This window comes from Lepisosteus platostomus, chromosome 6, assembly GCF_059453375.1.
Source record: "Lepisosteus platostomus isolate fLepPlt1 chromosome 6, fLepPlt1.hap1, whole genome shotgun sequence".
Lineage (NCBI taxonomy): Eukaryota > Metazoa > Chordata > Actinopteri > Semionotiformes > Lepisosteidae > Lepisosteus > Lepisosteus platostomus.
The window spans coordinates 20,063,412-20,086,691 of record NC_142616.1 but is presented as its reverse complement, the minus strand read 5'-3'; the positions used below and the strand labels follow the sequence as shown (position 1 = coordinate 20,086,691).

At 41.5% G+C, this 23,280-nt stretch overlaps 2 protein-coding genes and 1 long non-coding RNA gene across 7 annotated transcripts; 2 read left to right on the top strand and 1 right to left on the bottom strand.

The window, feature by feature from the left end:
• Positions 1-127: 127 nt before the first annotated feature.
• Positions 128-10,958, top strand: LOC148661236 (dnaJ homolog subfamily B member 12-like). 2 transcript variants are annotated; one of them, XM_088634659.1, is made up of 9 exons: positions 128-299; positions 2,941-3,121; positions 3,589-3,734; positions 4,325-4,510; positions 4,911-4,990; positions 5,946-6,055; positions 9,118-9,290; positions 9,656-9,798; positions 10,296-10,958. In XM_088634659.1, the coding sequence occupies exons 1-8, from the start codon at positions 128-130 to the stop codon at positions 9,775-9,777; spliced, it is 1,170 nt and encodes a 389-aa protein (XP_088490785.1). In that variant the 3' UTR covers positions 9,778-9,798; positions 10,296-10,958. The 2 variants fall into 2 exon arrangements, with proteins under 2 accessions (XP_088490785.1, XP_088490786.1); XM_088634660.1 differs by lacking the exon at positions 128-299 and adding an exon at positions 401-669.
• A 3,796-nt stretch (positions 10,959-14,754) lies between these two features.
• ddit4 (DNA-damage-inducible transcript 4) lies at positions 14,755-17,418 on the bottom strand. Its single transcript, XM_088634673.1, has 3 exons — positions 17,260-17,418; positions 16,766-17,018; positions 14,755-16,414 (listed from the first exon to the last, which is right to left on the bottom strand). Exons 2-3 carry the CDS (start codon positions 16,950-16,952, stop codon positions 15,918-15,920), a joined length of 684 nt encoding a protein of 227 aa, XP_088490799.1. The 5' UTR covers positions 16,953-17,018; positions 17,260-17,418; the 3' UTR covers positions 14,755-15,917.
• A 215-nt stretch (positions 17,419-17,633) lies between these two features.
• On the top strand, positions 17,634-22,567 carry LOC148661234 (uncharacterized). Of its 4 annotated transcripts, none has more exons than XR_015939481.1 (2): positions 17,634-19,598; positions 21,627-22,567. It is a non-coding gene; the product is annotated as an uncharacterized LOC148661234 (long non-coding RNA). The 4 variants fall into 4 exon arrangements; XR_015939478.1 differs by lacking the exon at positions 17,634-19,598 and adding an exon at positions 19,608-19,688; XR_015939479.1 differs by lacking the exon at positions 17,634-19,598 and adding an exon at positions 19,696-19,915.
• Positions 22,568-23,280: the final 713 nt, after the last annotated feature.

Sequence of the window (23,280 nt, the reverse complement as noted above, 5' to 3'; positions counted from 1 at the left end):
TATAAAGCGATCTACATCGATACTAATACCTGCGATAGGAAGACTAACCTCTCGGTCATGTGCTGGGCTGCTCTTGTCGTTTGACGTCTAAATAGTGTGCCCGAACTCAGTAGCTGTGTGACGTCATATGAAGGAACCGGCCAGCGGAGATCTCGCTATTTCCGCGATGGAATCAAACAGGGATGAAGCAGAGCGCTGCATTGAAATAGCCGCGGCGGCCATAAAGAATAACCAGACAGATAAAGCTCTTCGGTTTCTAGAGAAGGCACAGAAGCTGTTTCCAACAGACAGTACAAAAGGTAAGAGGGGGCACTCAAGAACTACAGCTGGCAAGCCACAAATCCCTTGGCTGGGGCTTTAATCCTGCCCGAGAGACTGAGGCCCTGCGGGACAGAGGCACCAAACAGCGCAGGCGCAAGGGGCTGAGGCAGACAGGACTCTGCTGGTAGATGTAGTTTTTTTTAGGAGTATGACTCCGTTGTCCGGCGCGGATTACATCTATTTTGTATTGCCGCAAAAAGAACGGTTTAAGAAAAAAGGGATCCGGTTCCCCGTCCAAGTTTGAACTTAATGTCAAGTACAGCTGTCCCTAATTTAGACCAGATCGTTTACTCATGGACTTCGTTTCCCAGCGTCCAACAGTGCTGATTCAGCGGCTAGCAAATCTCGGTAGGTGTTCTGGTAGTTTGTGTTTCTTGAAGTTATATATTGTTCACTTGTTCACAAAGAAAGTGTTTGCTTTGGTGTGTTAGAAGCATCTCCCATATACCCGAGTTCTGCTTTTTTCCCATATCTTTGTGGCTTTATTTTTTCCAATCTGTCTTTAATGCGTTACTGCCTTTGTAGGCGACGAAAAACACCTCGCGTGAACTACATTCCCCATGTCCAGGTCTAAAGTCTGTAAAATGACTGGGGTAGGAAAATATCATTCCTAAACTTGCACAATATTTCATTGTATGGTTGATATTATGGTTTGGGCGTGTTTTCATGTTCTCGCATGGTTGAAAATATGCTTTTTGTTTACATTGGTATTCCTAAAATAACCATCCGTGTACTCGACCGAGAACACCCCACTCGGGCCTAGTTTAATAATCTGCTGTTATTTTACGTTAATTATCTACATTAGATAACATTGGATTGCGGGAGTGATTTGGGAATCTGAATATGTAACAAAAAACTTAAATATTGTGTACCCTGTGATTCGCTAAATGATTCAACGTCTTGGCTTCAACCCGATTGTCATTTTCTGTTCTCTGAAGCTAGGGGGATTCTACATAAAACTTTGCTTTTTTAGCTCATTTCGTTACCTCGCGTCTGAAACAGGCAGAATTGTCGGAAGATGATTCAAAAGAGTTAGGCTTTTGCCGCATTTCCCCTTCTGTATGGGATTTAATTCCAGTTTACTGTTGTTTACATGATCGCGGTGAGATACACATCTTCGCTCCCGAGGTTTAGTATTTCCATTTCGCGAAGGAGAAAGTCAGAAACACTTCATCCACGTGACACATCTATTGCAAAACAAAAGTCAAAGTAAAAATAAATTCCTGTCTGCTAACATTTTCGTTGTGTAGAACGAACCCTCCATTATGTGTAAACGGAGAGCTCGGAGTATATACGAGATTTTGCAGCCACATTACTGTAATCCTATCACAAACAGGTTTCACTTATGTTTGGTGTTTCCCTGATGTTGATCCGTTCTTCGTTTAGGATTTATCACTAAAACCAATAGCAATTACACAAGAATAATAGAAATATTGATCCATCTGATGGAGAAAGTCATCACAATCACTTTTCCTGAGCCATGGTGATGGAATTTTAGCACCTTCGCTCTTTAGCATTTTTGGAGTTTAGGGGTACTTTTAATTAGCTCTGAAATACGAATTGTTTTAAAAAGATCGCTAAGGATTAAGGGTTATTTGCAGCAGAGACAGCAATCAAATGAAAGTGCCAAGGTTATCTGCCGTGTTGTAAGCTTTTTTCTTCCGCTTCTGTCCCTGTAATTACACTATGTGTATGGTCCATAGGCTACTTATTTCTTTCAGGTTATGTGGTTTATTTCTGATGTCTTCTGTGTAACTAGGATAACCAGTGTTGACATTTTTGTAAGAAGGTTTTAAGAAATGTAGTCTCCACAGTTTCTGTATCTTCATACAGTATGTTGTGATAATGATTGTGAAATGCACTTGGATACTTCTGATTTAAGTATCTAACCGGATGAGACATAGATGTTCTTTTAAAAGGCCTAGGGGTCTGTTATAAAATACACATTAGAACTTTTGTAATATTAGGAGCTCATTCATTAGTGTGATCATGAATACAATTGCTACATTTAATTGACAAAGGTTTGCTGTTTTTGAGTAACTTTTATTTCATTGTTACCATAATGCAGGAAATGGTTTTTTAATTAATGTTTAAATGCTACCAGTGCCATGTGCATTAGGCATTTGTGTAACGAAGTACTTAATTGCTGTAATCATTTCCAGTTTGGAAGTGGCTTTGTGCCTGACTGCTTGCTAATTGACAATGTAAGGGTAATGCTATTGTTCCAATTGCAAAGCACTTTCAGCCTAGTCTGGTTCTGCAAGCTGCAGTCTGTTCCAATAATCCAGTGCCACCTACCGGATATATTCCAGTCCAGGTACTCACTACTGAAATATTAAATATGTATCCTGTCTGTTTCATAACTCTTGTGTGTACCAGACATTGCACTCTGTAAAGACTTGACTTAGACAAAAACACTTTGCAGTGAGATGGAAGGCCTTTATTAGTTACCTTAATTAACAAACCTTCAGACACTTGAGTTCTAGAATCCAGTCTTTCATTTAACTTCCAAGTCTCTCAGTTCTCTCGCACACGGAAGGCTTGTGGAGTTTAAGTTAAGCGCCTGGTGGGTGCTGCCTTACAAACTGTGCACGATCCGATCATCACCTGCCTTTGCAGCACTGATCGAGTCGATCACGCAGAATGGGCAGCCCTCCGGCCAGAGTCAGCAGCCCAGGCCGGGCGAGAGCGCGGGACCCCGCCACCGCAAAGGGGGCGAGGAGGGAAGGCCCCCCAGCGCGGAGAGGACAGCAGAGACGGGCAAAAGCTACACATCGGAACAGCTGGATGCTGTGAAGAGGTAGATTTATTGAGTGTGGTTTCCCGTGTCGCCATTCAGAAAGCATTGCTACCTGAGCTCCTTATTCTGTTCACATGAAGCATGAGGTTTCTCAAGTATCAGGCATCCATAAAGCCAGAGCCTATACCAGCAAGCAGCGGAGACAAGGCAGGAAGCTCCCGGGTTGGGACGCCAGTCCATTACAGCTCACACCAGGGTCGGTTTTCCCAGAAGCCGTTTAACCTACCGGCATGTCTTTGGATTGTGGGAGAAAACTGCAGCACCTGGAGAAAACCCGTATGAACACAAGGAAAAAACAAAGATGCCACCCAGATAGCCCCCAAGTCCAGAATTGAGCCCACCCTCCCGAGGCAGCAATGCTAATGCAGGCATTGCGGCTTCCTTTCTGCACAGCTTGAGTTGCCTCTGCATTCTACCCGTTGTTAAGAAGTACAACCTGATTTGTTTTTATCTTGTGCCCTGTCCAGAATAAAACAGTGCAAAGACTATTATGAGATTCTTGGGGTGAGCAGAGACGCCACAGACGAAGACTTGAAAAAGGCCTACAGAAAGCTGGCTCTGAAATTCCATCCAGATAAAAACCACTGCCCAGGAGCGACCGAGGCATTTAAAGGTAAGTGTACCAATAAAGATTCATTTTAGAACTATTCAGCTTTTCTAATGATGCATTGATGCTGCCTGCTGTTTCTCTTTTGTGGGCTGTAGGTGTCAGCATTGAGTTGTTTTCATTGTGATTATGTCCATTGACAGACCTTATGGTCAAAGTGGTGAGGCAGCAAAACATAACCTGCAAGAGAATATAATATGATTGGCTCCTTCTTGCAGCGTATTTTGGCATTGAATGCCATAAAGAGAATTGGATGTCCCTGTATTGAAATGCACGCCCTTGGTTTTGTCAGATTTTGTATTTTAGCATCTCATTTTGTCATCCTGTAAAGCGCTTTGAGAAGCCACCTTTAAAGGCGCTATGTAAAATAAAGTTTATTATTATTATTATTATTATTATTATTTTAATTGATGATCCATAATCAATCTCATGCAAATGATGGATAATAATCTGTTCGTTGATATTTCTTTATATACATGGTAACAAAAAGATATTGATGTCCTGACTCTACAAGTCCCTTTGCTTGAGTCGGGGAGGTGAACTCTCCCTTTTCTCTAGCTCAGTGTTGCTCAGGTGTGTTTTTTTTCTGCTTGGAGCTATTGGCAATGCCTACGCCGTGCTCAGTAACGCGGACAAACGGAAACAGTACGACCAGTACGGGGAAGAGAAGGCCCACGCGTCCCGGCACGGACGCTCCCACGCAGATTTCCACCGCGGGTTCGAGGCGGACATTTCTCCCGAGGACCTCTTCAACATGTTCTTCGGAGGTGGTTTCCCCTCCAGTAAGTTCCTCTCGGGTCCAGGGAAACACACGGATAATGGAGATGCGCGTTGTTGGGGGGGGGGTTCAAATGAATGATTTGCCTTTTCATTGCAATACTTTGGACTTTCTACATGTGATTATAAGACACAAGCCACTGTAAGCTTTAAAAGCGTACTGTGAGCATGGAAGACTGATGGCAGAGGTTGTGCCGGCATATCTATTAATGGAAGAAATCCAAGCATTGTAGAGCCGAGCTCCAGGGTTAATAACACTTTGCAACTGTGGCTGTATGACAATTTTATGGCTTTGTGCAATTTTCTTTTTAAAATTCAGTTGTTTGTTTTTACTCTTTTTGTTTTACTAATGTATCCTTGATAATTGTAGTTATACTAAATTCTCCCCCTCCCCCCCTTCCGAAGGTAATGTTCACGTGTACAGTAATGGCCGAATGCGCTACACATACCACCAAAGGCCAGAGAGGAGAGAGCAGCAGGGAGACGTAAGTGTCTTACCTTTTCTTTGATTCAGTTTTTCTCCGGACAAGCAGAGCTGGTTCTGAAACCTGCTGGAGTGACACAAACCATATTGAAGCGTTTGTGGTCGGTGCCGATTTAGTTTCCAGCAGCAGTGCTGTGGGATTAATTGGACATGAAGCCCTTCACATCTTCTTTGGGTATTTCATTAATGAGATGGAAATGCATCTATATACCTTTAGAGGTGTTTTCACTGATTTCCATCCTCATAGTTGCAAATGTATCCATTTGCACTGTGTTGGTTACATTAATTCTAGTTGTCTTAACTAAAACGTTCTATGAAGAGACAGTGTTCAGCACACTACGAAGAGGCATCACTAATGCATAAGTACAATATAACAAGCAATGTTTGCTGTACTTATAATTATGTTTAAGATATAAGGTGCTTATGCATAAGTCTGAAGTTGTAATTAAGTACTGAATAACGATTATCCATACAAATGTAGTGGTGGCAGAATTCAGATATGTTGGTGATGTAAATGTGAGGATATGGTATTTTGTGTAAGTGTCGTTCCCTAGTCAGTATGAAAGCTGTATGACAGCTCTGTGTAGGCCTTATATTACAAAACGGGCATAGCTGCTATCGAATTGGCTCAAAGATAGAAATGAATGGTACGCCCCAGGTTTAAATTTCTTTAAGCTTGAGTGTGGAATAGTTCAATTATTGAAACAACTTGATCGCTCCAGGATATTCAAAATCAGAAGTGAAACACGAGCGAGAGACATAAGTAGAAAGTAAAGGGAAGTGCATTTAGAACATAAGGAGGTACTTTCTGTGCAAAAGGTTGTACGTTTCCATGATGCAAATATCTGGATGGGATCTTCAGATCAATTAGCTATTAACTATCAAGCCTGCTAGATGGGCCTCTGGCCTCCTCTCGCTCGCAGGCTTCCTGAAGTTCTTGTTTGTGCCTCGTACAGGGGGGCCTGGCCCTTTTCGTCCAGCTGATGCCCATCCTCATCCTCATCATCGTCTCGGCACTCAGTCAGATGATGGTCTCCAGCCCTCCCTACAGTCTCAGCCACAGACCGTGAGTCTCGATTTTCTGGTATTCTTTATTGGCCTGTGTACGTGGACTCCACTTTTTTACAGGTTTTTTTTTGATGATGTGAAATACTGGACTCCTATCTAGGTTTTACACTTTGAGTAACTTTAACAACCCGTTGCTAAATTACTAGTGCAACCTCCCTATGTCCATATTTCACAACTTGCTAATCAGGTAATTGGAATAGCAGAGTGAGGCGCAGCAAGAACACTAAAGGTTTGACCTCAATCATTTAATCATTTAAAATTTCAGTAACACTTTCCTCACTTGTTCCTGAAAGATGTGAGCCTTTTCTGTGATGACTATTAATTCCTTAATGTACTAGGAGCTGTCTGCAGCTATTCACTTTAGGACCTCAATGCATATTGATTGAACTCTTCTCCTTTAAGGTACTGATGATTGGAGGGGGAAAAACCCTGATGCAACTGAGTTAACCAACACTTTGTCAATAATTTCATAAAAAGAGCCAGTTATCTCAAAGGCTCAAGAAATCAGTTAATCCATACTTTATCTAATCTGCCAAATTAACACCTTTTCACTTGGAATTACATTTGAAAAACATGTAGATTCTGTTTTCTACAGATTTGGATTCTTTTTGGGAAAGCATTACTCAGAAACCCAAGGGACTGTAAAGTTGCCTTTTTTAGTGCTAATAGTGTCAGTTGTGCTGCCAAGTTTTTTTTTCCATGACCTTTTCACAAACCACTTCTTATCACATGACTTAATGTATGGCACAACAGTGAATGCTCTGTTTTACCTTTTGCTGTCTTTGGTAACTGGGAACATGCACAGAGTTTCAGGTTCCTTGTTTAAAAGATGACGTGGTACAATAAAGGGTGATGATGTAAAATAGCGCAAAATCAGACTGCCATTGTCTGTAGGGTGTAAAGAAAGTGCACATGATTGGTTTCTGGTTATCATTGCCGAGGGAGCTATTAACAAGCTTAAATTAATTTTAAACGACTTTCGAGTTTTAAAGAAGGCTATAATATCTTCAGATTTCATGCTTCTTATGTTTCTCATCATTAACCGTTGTTTAACCGTTTTACAAGGTAATTGATTTGTGGTCATTTTTATTCACACCTCAGTGGTCTGACACGTACCTTATCACCGGCAGACAACACAAAACATTGCGGTCTGCAATGTAATTATTGTTTTGTCTGAGGGACATCCTTTTGAGCATCTGCTGTTTGTTGACTGCCCACTGATGTGTTATCCCAGAAGTAGTCAAGACTTCTAATATGATGAATATCTGAGGATCTCCAAACTGCCTGGGATAGGATTTTCTTCAGAACCATGGCTCTGTTCAAAGCGCCCGCACACACGCACACACGTGAGACCCCTCCTCCTTTGGAAAGCACAGTGCTATGGTGGTCGAGAGAGAACTGGAATAAAATTCAAAATGAATCATACTTTTTAGATTTCAGCAGAGGGTAACATGAGGAGATCTGGTTCAAGTATTCAGACACTTTAAAGGTTAACCCATTGGCCTTCTTCAGAATCAATAGTGAAACCCGTCAGAGAGACGGCAGAAAACCACATGGGAGTGCATTTAAAACAAGAGGCCCTGCAACCCAAGAGATGTTAGAGTATGCGCAGCTGTGTCCTAGCCTTGTACCCTGGCATCTTTCAAGACGAGGCTTGATGTACTAAATGAGCTCCTAAATATCAAATGAGCTTCATGAGGGTGTTGGCTGCCTCTCATTTGCGACCATGTGTATTCTCAGTGACAGGTTGGTTTAGTTTGATTGATTGGCTACTTCAAATCAAAATGTTTTTTTGGGCTGCTGTTTCAAGAAAGTTCATTCTTGGTCAGGGAGTTGTTTGCAGTACAACCAGTGGTGGTTAGGGAACTATAAAGAGACAGAAGCAAATGAGTGCAATGGGCCAAACGGACTGCTCTGTTGTGTACTCGAATTTGTTTGAGAGGAGACCAGGAACTACATGGAACTACATAGCCATTTAGACAAGTCAAATCACTAGTAAATGAGCTACCAATTTCAGACAAAAAAATAAGTTTAAAAGGAATTAAACGGTGCAGGATCTGACGTGTTTCATGCATGAAATCTGTTGTTAGATGAGTCTCTGTGGTTTGTAATAATAATTATTGTTATTACACTTATATAGCGCTTTTCTGGACACTCCACTCAAAGCGCTTTACAGGTAATGGGGACTCCCCTCCACCACCAGCAATGTGCAGCATCCACCTGGATGATGCGACGGCAGCCATAGTGCGCCAGAACACTCACCACACATCAGCTATCAGTGGGGAGGAGAGCAGAGTAATGAAGCCAATTCATAGATGGGGATTATTAGGAGGCCATGATTGGTAAGGGCCAATGGGAAATTTGGCCAGGCCGCCGGGGTTACACTCTTTTCTCTTTTCGAGAAACACCCTGGGATTTTTAGTGACCACAGAGAGTCAGGATCTCGGTTTTACGTCTCAGGCGCCTGGTTTACAGTATAGTGTCCCTGTCACTATACTGGGGCGTTAGGACCCACATGGACCGCAGGGTGAGCGCCCCCTGCTGGCCCCACTAACACCTCTTCCAGCAGCAACCTTACTTTTTCCCAGGAGGTCTCCCATCCAGGTACTGACCAGGCTCACACCTTGGCTTCAGTGGGTTGCCAGTTGTGAGTTGCAGGGTGATATGCCTGCTGGCTAGCCGTTATGTGCGAGAAGAAAAATAGGAATTTGAAGTAACACCTGATTCCTACAAACCAAAAATCATTCTGAATGATGACTTAATTGGTCAAGCAATTTTAGATTTTCAGTTTGTTCTTTACCCCCATCTCCATGTGATTGGATTCGAAAGAGCCTTTGAGAGATTGTGGGTGAGACATTTATTTTTCTTTTTGTGTTGAGGTTTGTGTTTTGTACTGTGATAAAAACAGCATTACGTGCCAACCTTCTGGTATTAGAAATGAATACAGAGGGGGTTTCCTGCTTCCCTTCTTTGCCAGTCTGTCAGCTGTCCAGACTCTGAATGAGGGAATGCTTGGTGACTCGTAAGCTAACGATGCCGGATTTAACTGTCCAAATGCAGGTCAGTGGGGCACACTCACCGGAGGCTCACTGCAACCCTGAAGGTGCCTTACTACGTGGGGGAGCACTTTGCCGAGGAGTACACTGGAGTAAACCTGAAAAACATAGACAGGAGCGTAGAGGACGATTACATTTCTAACCTTAGGAACAACTGTTGGAAAGAAAAGCAACAGAGTGAGTTGATGACAAATTCTTTCTTTTTTTTTTGCACCCTTCACAGGTGTTATTTGCCATTTGCGGGAAAAACCTTGGGGATACATTCATTTGTTTTGTGAATGAAATCTGTTCACAGTCACGTTTTGGTGCTTTTGAGGGTGTGTGGCTGTTGTGTGTGAAAATTAAGATGGGAATTTGCAGTAACACTACTTCATACTAACCAAACATATTCCGTGCTCGGAGGCGATAAACAGCCACACTCTGTGCATATGAACCTGTAGCCAGACGAATAGACTGTAACAGCTTGTGTAACTGTCCTGCACAAATAGTACAGTCTGAATGTTTCTATGTTTTTCCCACATGGCTCTCTCACTGTCTTGCAGAAGAAGGCTTGCTATACAGAGCTCGGTATTTTGGAGACAGTGATCTGTACCAAAGGGCACAGAAGATGGGCACTCCCAGCTGCAGCAGGCTCTCAGAGGTGCAGGCTTCATTACATGGTTAAAAATGACCCTGACCCAGACAGGTGCGTTGACAGTCCCAGCACTACTTCAGTCTCCTTGTTCAAGTGCAGAGTGAATCTGTCAAATACTGAAGTCTTCCCCCGCTTCTTCTGAATTCACTGGAGACTTATTAAACTTTCTGTTCTTGCCAGCCACAAAGTTTTTGTGAAACTTTATTTATGAGCTGTTCAGTTTTGAATGGTGAAAAACAAAGTTTTAAGCCTTTCCATGACTATCTGGATTTCATACTTATTTCCTCTGTCGTGCAGCATCTTAGAGATGATTTAAAAGTCTTTTTCTCTAGGTTTTGAATATTAATAAGAGCAAATCGGTGAAAAAAAAAATCCCATTTTCTTTGAATAGCAAACCATGGAATTATGGGTCCTGAAATTTAAGTTCACCTTGTGCTTGTGTTTATCTGTGTTACATTTATCGTTTCAGGGTTTTTTTTCTCCTCCAGCTGAAAACTGTATGGCCATTCTGAAACTGATTTTCTTTTCTTCCTTGGGTTGTTTTTCAGGGTCAGTGATGACAGAAGAGCCACTTCGTTGGACTGCATTATATATATATAATTACTTGTCCAAAACGTCACACTATTTGGTTTGCAAAACCACACAAACATGGAAACAGTCCCTGCCATATTGTCCGTGAAGCAGCATGTTTAATCCAGAACGGTTAGGCTGCACTTTCCACATCACTCTTGTAGTTGAAGAATGAACTCGTACTCCCTGTGGGCTGTAATCTCGGAGATCTGGGAAGTAGGATGAGGCTGGGATTCCTGCAGATCTACTGGTGTGTTCTGACTGAAGAACAAGAATCGGAAGCTGGAAATAATTTGGGAATAATTTATTACTCTGTAACAGTGATCTTTTATTGGCATATTATGCTGCTAAGAATGACTCCATATTCCCTTTAAATGTTTCTAAAATAATGTGGAAAATGGACTCTTCTTAGATGACTGAGCCAGTTAAAGATGAACATTATTTCTGTAGTTTCTTGTATATATGTTGTAATTTTAACAATGCAGGGACTAGATTAAAAATTATTTAGCTTCCTACTTTTATGATTCAATAAATTGTACCCTGTGAATTTGCTTGTGTTGAATAATTAAAGTATGCCACTTAGTATTTAAGATAATTGCATCAGTAAAATACTGTATTTATTAAAAACTGGTTCATCTTAACTCAGTCACAATGCCTGTTTTTTTTTAACTGTTAAACATTGTGAATTTTTCAGTGCAGTGGCTGGACAGCTTCATTTAGGAAGAACATTCTTTAGAAATACAGAAGTCTGTTTTATACCATGAAACAGAGCATTACCAATTAAATAATGCCACTATCGCAAGTCTGTGCTCTGGATTCTGTGATTTAAATGTGTAAATATATTTTTTACTTACATTTTGAAATGACTCATTTCATCTTCAGGCCACAAATACTAAGCAGAGAACACAGAGCTGTCCGATTTCATAGAATCGCAGAAAAATCGGTGAAAATATTTTGTAAATTAGAGCAGTGGTTCCTAACCCTCTTGCTGAAGAATCCCTGTTTGTTAGTTTTCGTTCATGCTTCCCTTGAATCACCAGTGCCGACTGATTCTTTTAATTTACTTGCTTGCGTAGACTTTTTGTTAACATGTTTCTGCACTTAGTGTTGGGTTTCAAAACCACCCGACTTCAGAGCTTCTAATCATTAATTTGCCTAGCCTGAAACTACGTATTTTTCAACTTTATTTTTATTGAACAGCTTTTATTAGATGATTAATTTCTGAGAAAGATGCACAGATATTGTTGAGACCCTCACAATAAGATATTTTGTCTCCATTTAATTTAAATTGGTTACATTTTTGCAGCATGTATAAATAAGAGCAGTTCTTTAATATAGAAATTGGTCTGGAATGGAAGTCAACTCCAATTCCATCAGACCTTTTCAGAACCTAACTCAAGTTTTAGAAGCATGCCACCAACAGGAAATGTATTTCTCTGTGCTGACGTGTAAAGAACTCTGCTGAAGCACATATTTGTTTAAATTAATATGGGATGTATGCTTATTCAAATAGCTTTGAAGAACAGGGTGTACATAACTTATTTTCAGTGGTGTATTCGGCACCCAAAATGCAAGGTGGAACTAAATATTGCGAAATGTTTGTGTAATTTATAATCGCACAAGATGCAAACAATACGTCATACAACTCTTCTGTTGTGCGATTGTCCCGAAAACAAATAGTGGATGTAGGACATTTTGCTTTGCTTGCTAACAACGATGGATTTGCTTGAAATTTTAACTACTCACCAGCTACTTTTGAAAGGTGAGTTCGGGTCTACGCACCTGAAAGCGAAATGGTTCTATATTTTTGCAGGCAGTTCAGCCTTGTCTCTGCTTGTTATCTGTTGTTAGATGATTTATTCATAATTATGTAATCCCACTTCATTCAATTGATAGCGTAACTACAATATGCTACAGATGTGATGGTGAGTGTTTATAAGGCGTGTACGGATATATAATATCAAGTATTTTAGATCGTATATATTCTTAGACGATATGTTCTGAATGTAAAAAAAAGTTTATAATTTTCGGAATAAAATTTACGCGTTGTTTTGCAGTTATTTTTATAGAACTGTATGATCGATTGACAGGAGATTAAACAAAATCTGTGTGATTGCAAAAACGGTTCTGTTAGGGTTTTTTTTTGCGCCTCCGTTTTCTTCACAAGGAGAAGAATCACTCGGGTGATTATTCTCTGGCAGGCGTGGGGGAGAGGAGAGGCGGGATAATGAATAGGGTTAATTGTGGGAATTCCCGCGCACACCTCCTGCGGAAAACTGCCGCACCCCCGTCCATCGGGCTCGGAGACCACCGGTTGCGCACGTTCGCCTGGGTTTCCTCCTGGAGACCAGCGCTGCCGGGTTGCTTTGACCTCATTCGAAGGATTTATTTCCCAAAAACGTATTCGTCAGCTTTCCTGCTCACAGTGCAAACAAGACAACACACGTTTGGACGAACTAGCTGATGCGTGATTTGGTGCATGTGTCACAGGAGCGTTTACCAGTGCCAGGGTCCGGTGAAATAATCTGAGGTTGTCGAGACTAAAGACAAGAAAACAGTTTTTAATAACTTTCAGACATAGGTTAAACTGTAAGAATGCGGGATGTGATAAGCAGTTTACGTCATCATTTCGGGGTCTGCGTAACTGATTCAGCGTTCTCTAGATATTGTGTCATTTCTATTTGCTTATTTCTTTCTACTTTTTAAATTACAGTTTATCTGTTTTTTGAGAGAGGAGTATCTTATTTGAGAACGCGATTCGGCTGGTGCTTTTCATACCCTCTGAAAACTCTTGGTCTGCCGGCGCATTTACACTGTTGATCTGGTACAGTTGAGCTGCGCAGCAGAAACAGCTGCGGGCTGTGGTGAGTCACGTAAAGCACAAACCGGCTATTACAAGGTCTCCTGACGTCGGCTTCCTAAACAACTGTTCCCTAGGCTATAAAGCGACGTGTCGAAGGACAGACTTCTCTACCCAATAGTACATCTGAGATTGCTTTTAATATTTTCTGTTGTGCCTGTTGCTGTTACTAAATATATTGTTTATAAATGTAGGAAAACATAAAAAGGTATTAAATAGCTTGTTATTTTTGTAAGATAACCTTTATTTTCTACACCACCTTTACTAAGAAGCAGGGCTTGTTTGTAAAGCCAGGAATAGCTAGTTTAGATGATGCAATAACATTCGCGACCTCAGGATCTTTACAGATCAAAGCGTTGCAGCGGCAGTATATTCCCTGTGATCTTTTAACCCGTCTTCCGTTACAGCCTTGCGGTTTTTTTTTTGTCCATAGATCTCATTCGGTTGAAACTGAAATGTTTCGCCCTTTTTTGCATGAACGGTGTACTTTTGCTTGGAATGAAATAGTGGGAAGCAGTTAAGAGGTCGTGCAGAAAGTTCTGGAACAGAGTGGAGGTGTTCAATGTGTTGAGCTCTCTTCAGAGGGAAAATCATCCATCTGTCCATTTCTGATCGCTTTGTCCAATTTGGGGCCGCAGGGGAGACGAAGCCTACCCCGGCAAGCACTTGGCAGGCACAGACACAAACAGGCAAACACTCACACCAGGATCACTTTTCCCAGATGTAATCCTCGTTTCTAAGCCAGATGCGAGGACAAAATAAAATGGAATTAAAATTTTAATTTTTAAACTTCAAAATGGAATTAAAAAATTTTGGTTAGTGGAATCGTTTTATATTTTCATTTTTGATTACACTTGGGTTTATAGGACTGTGGAACAAAAGCTACTCAGCCATTTCGAAACAGATATCCTTGTTTCTTTCCAGTAATATCCAATAATCAGATCATTCTCAGATCAATTAGTGACTGCAACCAGACTCCCTGGATGGAATTATCCATTGTATGCTGCAAGAGTAGTTTGAACTGTTGCAGTAAGGAATATAGGAGAATGCAGATTTGAATAAATCCTCACACTTGGTACCCAAGATTAATGCTGGCCTTCTATAACCAAAAAGAATGTAGGAGTTTGAACAAATTGAGGTTTGTAAATCCTGACATTTAAAGCTAGGGAGTCATTAAACATCAGAATTTACAAACTGCAGCCTCCTGACATTTCAAAGGAATGGCTTCACCACCTAGAAAAAAAAAAAGGTTGCATCCACTCTTCCACATCCAAATATTTAATCTGGAATATTCTGAATTCCGTCTCATGATTCATTCCACACACCCATCTAGTGAGAGGATACATTCAAGTTCTCAATATCTGGAATATGGTTGTAACACTAATTGCCAGTCTCTGTCTATGTTAACTTTGTTGAATTGGATTTTCTAGTGCACATTTGCATCAAGCACTATGCAACCACACAACACTGGTTCTTTTTTTAAAAGAAGAAAACATTCATGTATACAGTAGGGCAGATGTGAAAAGAAGTGTCATTGTTTGAAAATATATTTTATTGTTCTTTCACCTTTTTTTAAAAAAAAAAAAGTACAAAACAGTACAGCCTAGGTATTTGAATATCAAATAAATAAGCACTGTGAACAACACAGGCATTGGTGCACAAGGAATACAAAAGTAGAAATGGCTCAATTTCAAAGAATCAAGTCTTACAACAACCGAAGTCCTCCAAAAAAAACAAATTGTCCAATACATGGTGGTAATAGTGCATCAAGATTACACACTGAACAAGACAGTGTGAGCCATGCAGAAAGCATCCATTTTACATGAACATTTAAGAGTGCAGTTATACAATAAAGGGCTTCAGTTGTTCTGATCTTTGTAACTCAACTTTGTAGAGCTGCCACTTTGTGGTTGAAACAGACTTGAGGTAAAAAAAAATAATCTAGTAATAAACTGAAAACAAAGACATCATTAAAATGTATTCGAGTAAACCATGTTGCATTTGGACATTTCTTTGTTCCCAGGTACATATGTTGATCTGCTACCAAATCTGCTTAAAAAAAAAACAGTGCAACAACATGCATTTTCCAGAAGCCAGCTGCTCAATGCATTAAAACCCATTAAAAAAAATACTTCAGTGTTTTCACAAGCACAGATCTGTAGTTCTGTGCTTTTCTGGACAACATCATAATGGAATTTGTTTTAAAAAACATTCACAAAGAACATCTGAAAGGCCACAGTGGAGTACAGGGCATTTAAATGCAATTCTCTAAATGCCCAGTCAGTACTGAGACAACCTCCCCCCGCAGGTATGAAGTCCCTTTGATACTTCCCCAGAAAGGGGCTCTTTGGCTCTTAATTGTAGCCAATTAACCCTAACCTGCATTTCTTTGGGGGGGGGTGGGGGAGAGAGAACTGGAGCACCCAATGCTTTCTCGGACCTGTGGAGGAAGTGCAGGCTCGACCGACAAGCCCAGGCACCCTGGAGCCACGAGGCAGTAGCACCAACAGGCCACACTGAGGGCGGACATGTTGGTAGTACTACCTCATGCTACAGGGCCTTCGACAAAGCCTGTACCAACAGCTGTTCCACGGACCCTGCGTTCCCATCCAAACAGACACAAAAGGCCAGGGACAGCCGGCTTCGCGGTGGGTCTGCTTGGTTCTCCCACCTCCAGAGGCACGAGGAGGAGCGGAGTCCAACAAGCGGCACGGCCCGATCTACCGACCACATTCCCCCCTCAACACTCCTCAATGAGAAGCTCCTCCGAGCTGTACAGTTTCTTCTTGATCACCCGGAAGCCAGTGCCGAGCCTCAGGGCGTGTTTGAGAGGAGGCGCCGCCGCCGGAGACCGGGCGGCGAAGAGATCCTGGATCCTCGGCCAGATCCCCCCGGACTCCAGCCGGAGCACCAGCGTCAGCTGGAAAGTGGGCACGAGGCAGGGGTCCACGGCGATCTGCTCGATGCTCTGGCAGGCGTCGCCGTGCTCCACGTACAGGTCGACCTGCGCCCCCCTCAAGCCGCAGGGCTCGCTGGCGGCCAGGTGCAGCAGCTCCTGCCCCACGTGCTCCAGGAGCTGGCCCGGGATGAGCAGCCGGGAGCATCTCAGGGCGCCGCCCTTGGCCTCCGTCAGGCTGCGCTCGATCAGGCCCACCACCTCCGAGCACAGCGCCTCCTCCGCGGGGTCGAAGAACAGGTCCGACCCCGACGCCGAGGTCTGGTCTAGCTCTACGGATCCTAGAGAGGGAGAAAGGAAAACAGGAGTCAGGATGGAATCTGGACCGGCGGTAATGTGCTGGCGGGTTTTCAATGGCTTTGATTGACCAGTACCATTAATAAGGGTAACTTATTTGGGCCTAATCGGTTAAAAAGCGACAGAAGGAAAAAAAAATATCCAGCCACCTAATGTTCCCTTTCGGTCTGTAGATGTTTAGGGAGATCACAGGCCAGAGTTTGCTTAACTGAACAATGTTAAAGCAACTAAGACGCTTCAATAAATTAAGAGTAGGATTTCTAAATCTCAACGAAAGACAAGTGCAGGTAAGCGCGACAGAAACGTTTGCAACTCGGAAAAGACGAGAATCTCACCAGAATCTGAAAAATCACTCCTGCTGGTTTCGGCGTCCGAGTCGAAGCTGTGACTGAGGTTCGAGCCGCTGAAATCCGTAAGTTTCTGCATTAGTTTCCCCCACGATAGTCTCTTCGAGCTGCTGTCTGCCGTTGGTGAAGGAGGAAAACTTTCGTACGGGCTCAGAGGTGCGCTAAATGCAGGCATGACTTGTTCGAAACAAAAAAGAAATCCAAGTCTCCAGTTCCGAAATCTTTCGGCTTCTCGATACAGCTATATAAAACACCAAGAGAGAAACAATTATTAATCCACAGCTACATACAAAATGAACATTTTAACGTATTGCATGGGTACGCAAAATCGATGTATTCAATAGCTTGAGCTATGCTAATCAAGCGAAAACATATGGTCATTGTTTGTACCATGCAAATTGGACTCGAAAACATAAGTATAACGCATGGGATTAAAGTGAAGAAACAGAAGTGCAAACAAAACGATGTAATACAATACTTACAACGTTGAAACTGGGTTGCGGGTATTCCTATCCGGCTGAATTCCTAATGCCCAAGCATAACGTATAAGTGCTGCCGTCGCGTACCACAGCTGGTACTGCACAGACTATTGGCGCAGGGCCGCTTAAATACGACACGGCCGTCCGTCTCCGAGCCCCCCCCCGTGCGCTGACTTTTCAGCCAATCAGCCTCCAGCGCACGTTTCCAACGTTCTGTCCTGCCCGGTAACATTTCTCTCGCCTGTGGAAATGGGGAGGGGAAGGGGGTGGCTGCGACCCCCAGCTCCCCGGTTGCTGCTGTAAGAACAGCGCGAGTCTACCCCAGTTTGCACGTAGGTTTGAGGGAGTGCGTACTGGGATGGTAGTGAACCGGGGTTTTGTTTTGTGAGCAGCGAACGGGCTTTCATGCAGTTATGTGTTACTGTTTCCGAACCCTTAAAGCGAGACGGCTAATAAAGAGAGTATACCGAGTGTTTGTAATTGCATGTACTATAACTCTCGGTTGTAAACACGTTCAGCGGTGTCTATATCCTCCAGTCCAGCAATGTGTATGAGCACTTTTAAGATTTTTCCCCATTAAAGAATGACACGATGTTGCATACTAAGCACTACCTATATGTTATCTGCACGACGACGTTTGTTACCGGTTTTCTAATATTTATAATTAGTGGAACAAATAATGCACTCTGATGCAAACCATAGAAACCTACGTATAGTTAAGTATTGTAATGCGTAAAAATTAATCCAACCGTTTTATCCAAAATGAAGAGATGAAAAGGATTTTTACCTTCAACATTTCTCGTAACGTGGTTTTTCGAATGTGTTCGATATTTGCTTGAACGTATCGATCTAAAAGCTCATGCACATTCGGTTTAAAAATGTTAAACTCTGCTCTTCGTCTATCAACATTTCAATTTATAGGAAAACTTGGATATTACATCAAGCGAGTGTGTTGAAGCTGCAAGTTTGCAGATAAGTTTATAATGATTTCTGTTGTTAGACACGAAGTAACTGCAGTAAACACACTACTTGGTATAAACCTGAACGCAGTATGGGACAGACAGCAACACCGTTAATGCATTTAGCCGTTTCTTCTTGCGATTGTCTTGTACTTGAGAATATTGTTAATCTAGAACCGGTCGATAAATGCGATCAATCACATTAGTGGGTTAGGGTTTCTCCTTGATAGCGAGAGCTGACACGGCGTGAAACAGAGCCTTAGCTTGCTCCGACTAAAGAAGACTGCGGCTGGTCCTACTGCCCACCATTTCAGAATTGATCATTGTCTTCTCGCTCGTTTTATCTGAATGAATGATTTTCATTTAAAATCCCGCAGATAAATTCCTACCGCACACTTGTTTTAAAAAGGTAACAGGCAATGGAGTTACGTTAGGCGATTTCAGAAGTTCAGTTTCAGAGTGAAACTTTCAGAAGCCTCTCGGAAGGTTAGGTAAATCGTACAGTTTTCGGGTTTCGCGTCTCACATATATGTTTAAAATCTCAGAATTAAAGCTCTCGAGACACTTAGAGAAGCACAGTGTTGTGTTTAATGATGAAAAACGACCCTCTGCTTAAATTAGACATAAATACACTGTGATCAGTTCATCAGCTTTCTGTTTAGGTAACGTATCGCGGAAAGAAGAATTGCTAGCAGTCACACCAGACACCACAGCACCTTTAATAGGCTACAATGTTACAAATAATCTCCTCTGTATTTTGGAAAGGCTTCACCTTTTACGCAATATTGGGTAAAATACATTTGTATTACACCTAATATATATTTTTTTAAATCTATACTTTATCTCAGTCTCTGTTTTTTGAATGCAGTGAGGGTTGAACATGATTATGTTCACCTTCCTGTGCAAATTGAAGGTGCTTATATTCTTCATGATTTATTTTACCCTTTTCTTTTGGCATACAAACAAGTTACCTTACTGTTGAAACACCCGAGAACGTTCTGTTCATAGTTCTTGACGTTTTTTACGCTATCGGGGAAGAGTTTTACAGCTCTCGGTGTTTTATCATTATTGACAAAGTGAAGCAGATAGCGCCAGTCTGCATTCCGTGTACAAAATTGTGCCCCTTTTTTTGCTAGGGATGTCAGGAGCAAGGGTAAATAAATATCAGTAACCACTTCTGTTGAGGTTATGTTCTGACCAACTGCTTACTAGTCTAAAAAAAATACTGTTTAGGGTAAGATTGTCCTAAAAGAAATAACTCCTGATCTTGCCGAGGAGCTCCGGCATTTATACCTGAATTATTTTGTACTTTTGATTCATCCTGTGTGAAAGGGGAACAGTTGGTACTGGAATGACGTCTGCCATTTGCCCTCACACTAAAAGGTGTGGTGTTTATTTTAAAATACAAACCGAAGCGTAACAAGTATGCAGCCTGCTTCTCTTCCGATTTCTAGACGCGTCGCGGGAAAAGAAGTTAGTGGCGTAGTTTTCTCCCAGGAACGAATTATGTTCATGTATGCTACATGGGGAAGTCTTTTAAAATGTTTGATCTCATCAATACTTGAAAAAGTACACTTCAGGTGGTTAATGGGGGGCATTAGAGAGTTTGTGTTCGTGGGGTGGCTCACAAAAAGCTCTGTGGCCTCACCTGTTTGCTACTGTTTGTACCAAAGAGACATTGCCTCGTTGGAAAAGTTGCTGTAAGTGGCTTTCAGGACACTACAGGCCATGCGCAGTTGTCGAAGTGTAACAATATGTTTTAGTTAGGCTGTTCGAGTTTACCTTCCACACACAGAGAAATACAGCATATCAAAATAAAAGATAACATGAAGGACAAGGCCCAAATTGTGAGGAGCATTGATTAATTAAAATGATTATTGTAACAACAGTAATAGTAATGTATTCTAGGTTTGTTTCACTCACTTACAGCCCTTGGACAATTAGGAGAGGGTGTTTTCTCCTGTTGGCTATTGTGGTATTCAAAGGCATTTCTTCTTATTGTATTTTTTTCTTAACAAGCCCATTGTTGGAAGCGGTTAGACAATGTATAGATGTAGGGAAGCACATTGTTAGTTCCTAACTAAGGAGATGGGAAGCATAACATTTCCCTCCTGGAAATCAACTGTTATTTTTTTTCAGACAGCACTGCAGAGGTAAGGGGTTTTGACGTTTGATTCTCAAGCAGTAAAATGCCTTTTGGAAAATCTCCATACCTTTTCATGTCATATAAATGTTGCTATTTTCAAGATGGGCTGTTTCATATTATCTACGTTACATCTGAGCATGAGGAGCTAGAAGTATTTGGAAGCCTGCCATTAGCCACAGATGTTGTGGCATGTGACGTTTCAGTCTGCAGTACAGTCTGTGCTGTCCTGTACTGCAGTAAGAGGAAACCCAAAAACAAAAACACACTTTCATGCAGCCTGTGTCAGTATAGCATGATATAAAATGATTCCAAGTGTATTTCATATGTAATAATAATTGCATTATTAAGAATTCAATTGTAAACCACTTAAAGTACAGCAATTTACTGTTCAGGATTTTCACTGATCTGGGTCATTCTGTGTAAATTACTTTTTGTTTTTCCTTTGGAGGAAAAACAAGGCATTAATTAATCAAGACAATCTCATTAATTACCCAGTAATGTGTACACATTTAACTAACCACATAAAGCATTTTTAGGACTTTCTGCGGGTTTAGGACCCAGGAGCATCCCAGTGCAGCTCTGGGCTGGCCTTTTAGGGAATGGCTAACAGACATCTCAGAGACCAAATGGAACAGTACATTCTGTTCAGTTTTGCTGGCCCCTTGGCTCTTTGTCATTACAGAGTATATATTAAAAAGCTGCAGGGTGTGGAGCCATACTCTCCATCCATGTAAATAAAGGAAACTGACTCCAGAATGTATGAGTGCATAAACTTTTAGCCAAGTTCAGCTTCTTTGCTGTAATGACAGAGAACCCACTAAGTCCAAAAGTTGTATCGTTCAAAATCCAAAGAAGAATTTATAAGCCCTGATTTAACGTATACCTTTATTTTCGATCTGATCCCGGTATGTTTATGCAAGCAACTTTCTGAGAAAAGACAGTATGGACATTCTGAAGAAGGAAACTCCGCTGTAAAATGTGAATTAAATTCCTACAAACTGGACACCCTGGGGCATGCTTTAAGATCGGCGTGTTAGATGTATTTCCCAAATATGGGCGAAAATAAAAATGTGCAACAAACCTGAAAGCAGCTAACTTGATCAAATAAACTTGTTACCACATTTTAAACAGCATTTAATCAGCAACTTTAAACAGCATCTAGAATAAAAGCAAAGGATCTGAAAATTGGACACATGGACTGAACATGACTTTCTTTGTGTGTGTGTTATGTGCTGGCCTCCTTCATGTCCCTTCTCTTGTTTCAGACCCTTGTTGCTGCTGGTGAGCAGCAGCTGTGGAGACCTACTGGGGGAGGAGCAGGACTCAGCAGTATGAAAATCAGCGAGAGATGGTGCAGCCATGGGGAACCACAGTGTGTTATTTCTGCAAAAGCAATCATTCAGCCTGGGCTTTTCATTTGTGCACAAGAGGGCCCGCCACACCATCAGGAATCTGCACAACAAAGAAAACTGAACTGCAACTTAAACCTCACATTGTTCAAAGGACACGTTGTCAAATCTGGCATAATTCTTTAAATTTGCTTAAAGCAGGACACATTTTCTTTTTTCATTGCTGTAGTTTTTATTCAATGTTTTTTTTTTTTAAAGGACAGGCAGAAATTGTGCACAATGGGAAACCAAACCAGCAGTTCACTCTGTCTTTAAACACCAAGCACTTTTTATCAGCCCCTGAGTATGAGATGGTGTGTCATACTGTGAAGTAACTTTGCAAGTTATTTTCAAGATCAGTCTGGTTACTCCCACTGCTGCCATGGAATCCCATCTTAATAATTCATCACAGCTTTCTGTATCATCTACAGTTTAAAACGTAAACATAAAAATAAACTTATCAACTTGAACCTCTCGAAACGCCCAAAGGCTGAATAATCTTCTCATTTGTACCATCCCTGATGTTTTCTGATCTCTCAAAAGGAACTACAGAGTCTGGATGCAAGTCCTTTTAATTAAGCCACTGCCAGTGACTGAACAGCCTGCAGAGAGAGCTGAAACTGTCCGTCTTCCTTTCTGTTGTATAAATCGTTTCCGTTCAGCACTTGCACTTGTTGACACTGCCCTGGCCTGTTATGTTATTTACATTTTTCCTGTTTGTTCTTCTGTACCGCAGATGTGTAAACCTCTCGTCCAGATTGTAAATGAGTTTTCTGCTGGTTAAATAAAGGACTATTGCTATTAAGGACTAACAACAATTATACTTCTTTTACGGTCCCACCTGGGAAATTTACTTTGCAGGCAGGTAAAAGACAAACCGTACAGTAACAATTCACAGTACACTTAACACGACATTAATCTTTTAAGAGAAAAACGAGACAAAAAAACATACATGTGTAAAACTAAAGTCAGATTTTCATCATTCTCACCATGCAAATGTACTGTAGATGCCATAGTTGGGTCATAAGTGAGTGAATCAGATACAAACAGTAAATAGACACATGTTGAAAATATAAGTCATTTAAACTACACTGAGCAGGTTAATGGCCATGGGAATAAAAGATTACCTAGTTTTTGCTCTTAAATCTAGTCTAAATTGGCAGCCTGATGGTAGGAGCTCAACTACTGCTTGCATCTCACAATACACCCAAGTATCTCAAGATGGATTCCGCACAATTTCACCCTGCTCTTCAAGCGTACTGTGGATGAGTGTGAAATTAGCTTTGCAAATTCAGGTACATCTTTGAGTCTATTAGGAGATGGGAGGATTTGGGGAATTTGTGACCTTGAGTGCAACAGTAATGGATGATCTTTGATTTAAACCCGGAAATTAGAAAATAAAGTGTGCACACATTCATCAGCCACGTTCTGATCATACAAACCTTTCATTCAGATTACACCTTCAAGCGTGTATAAAATGTAAAGCTTCTGGGTGACGGGATATTGCTACATGCTATATTGCTACATGCAT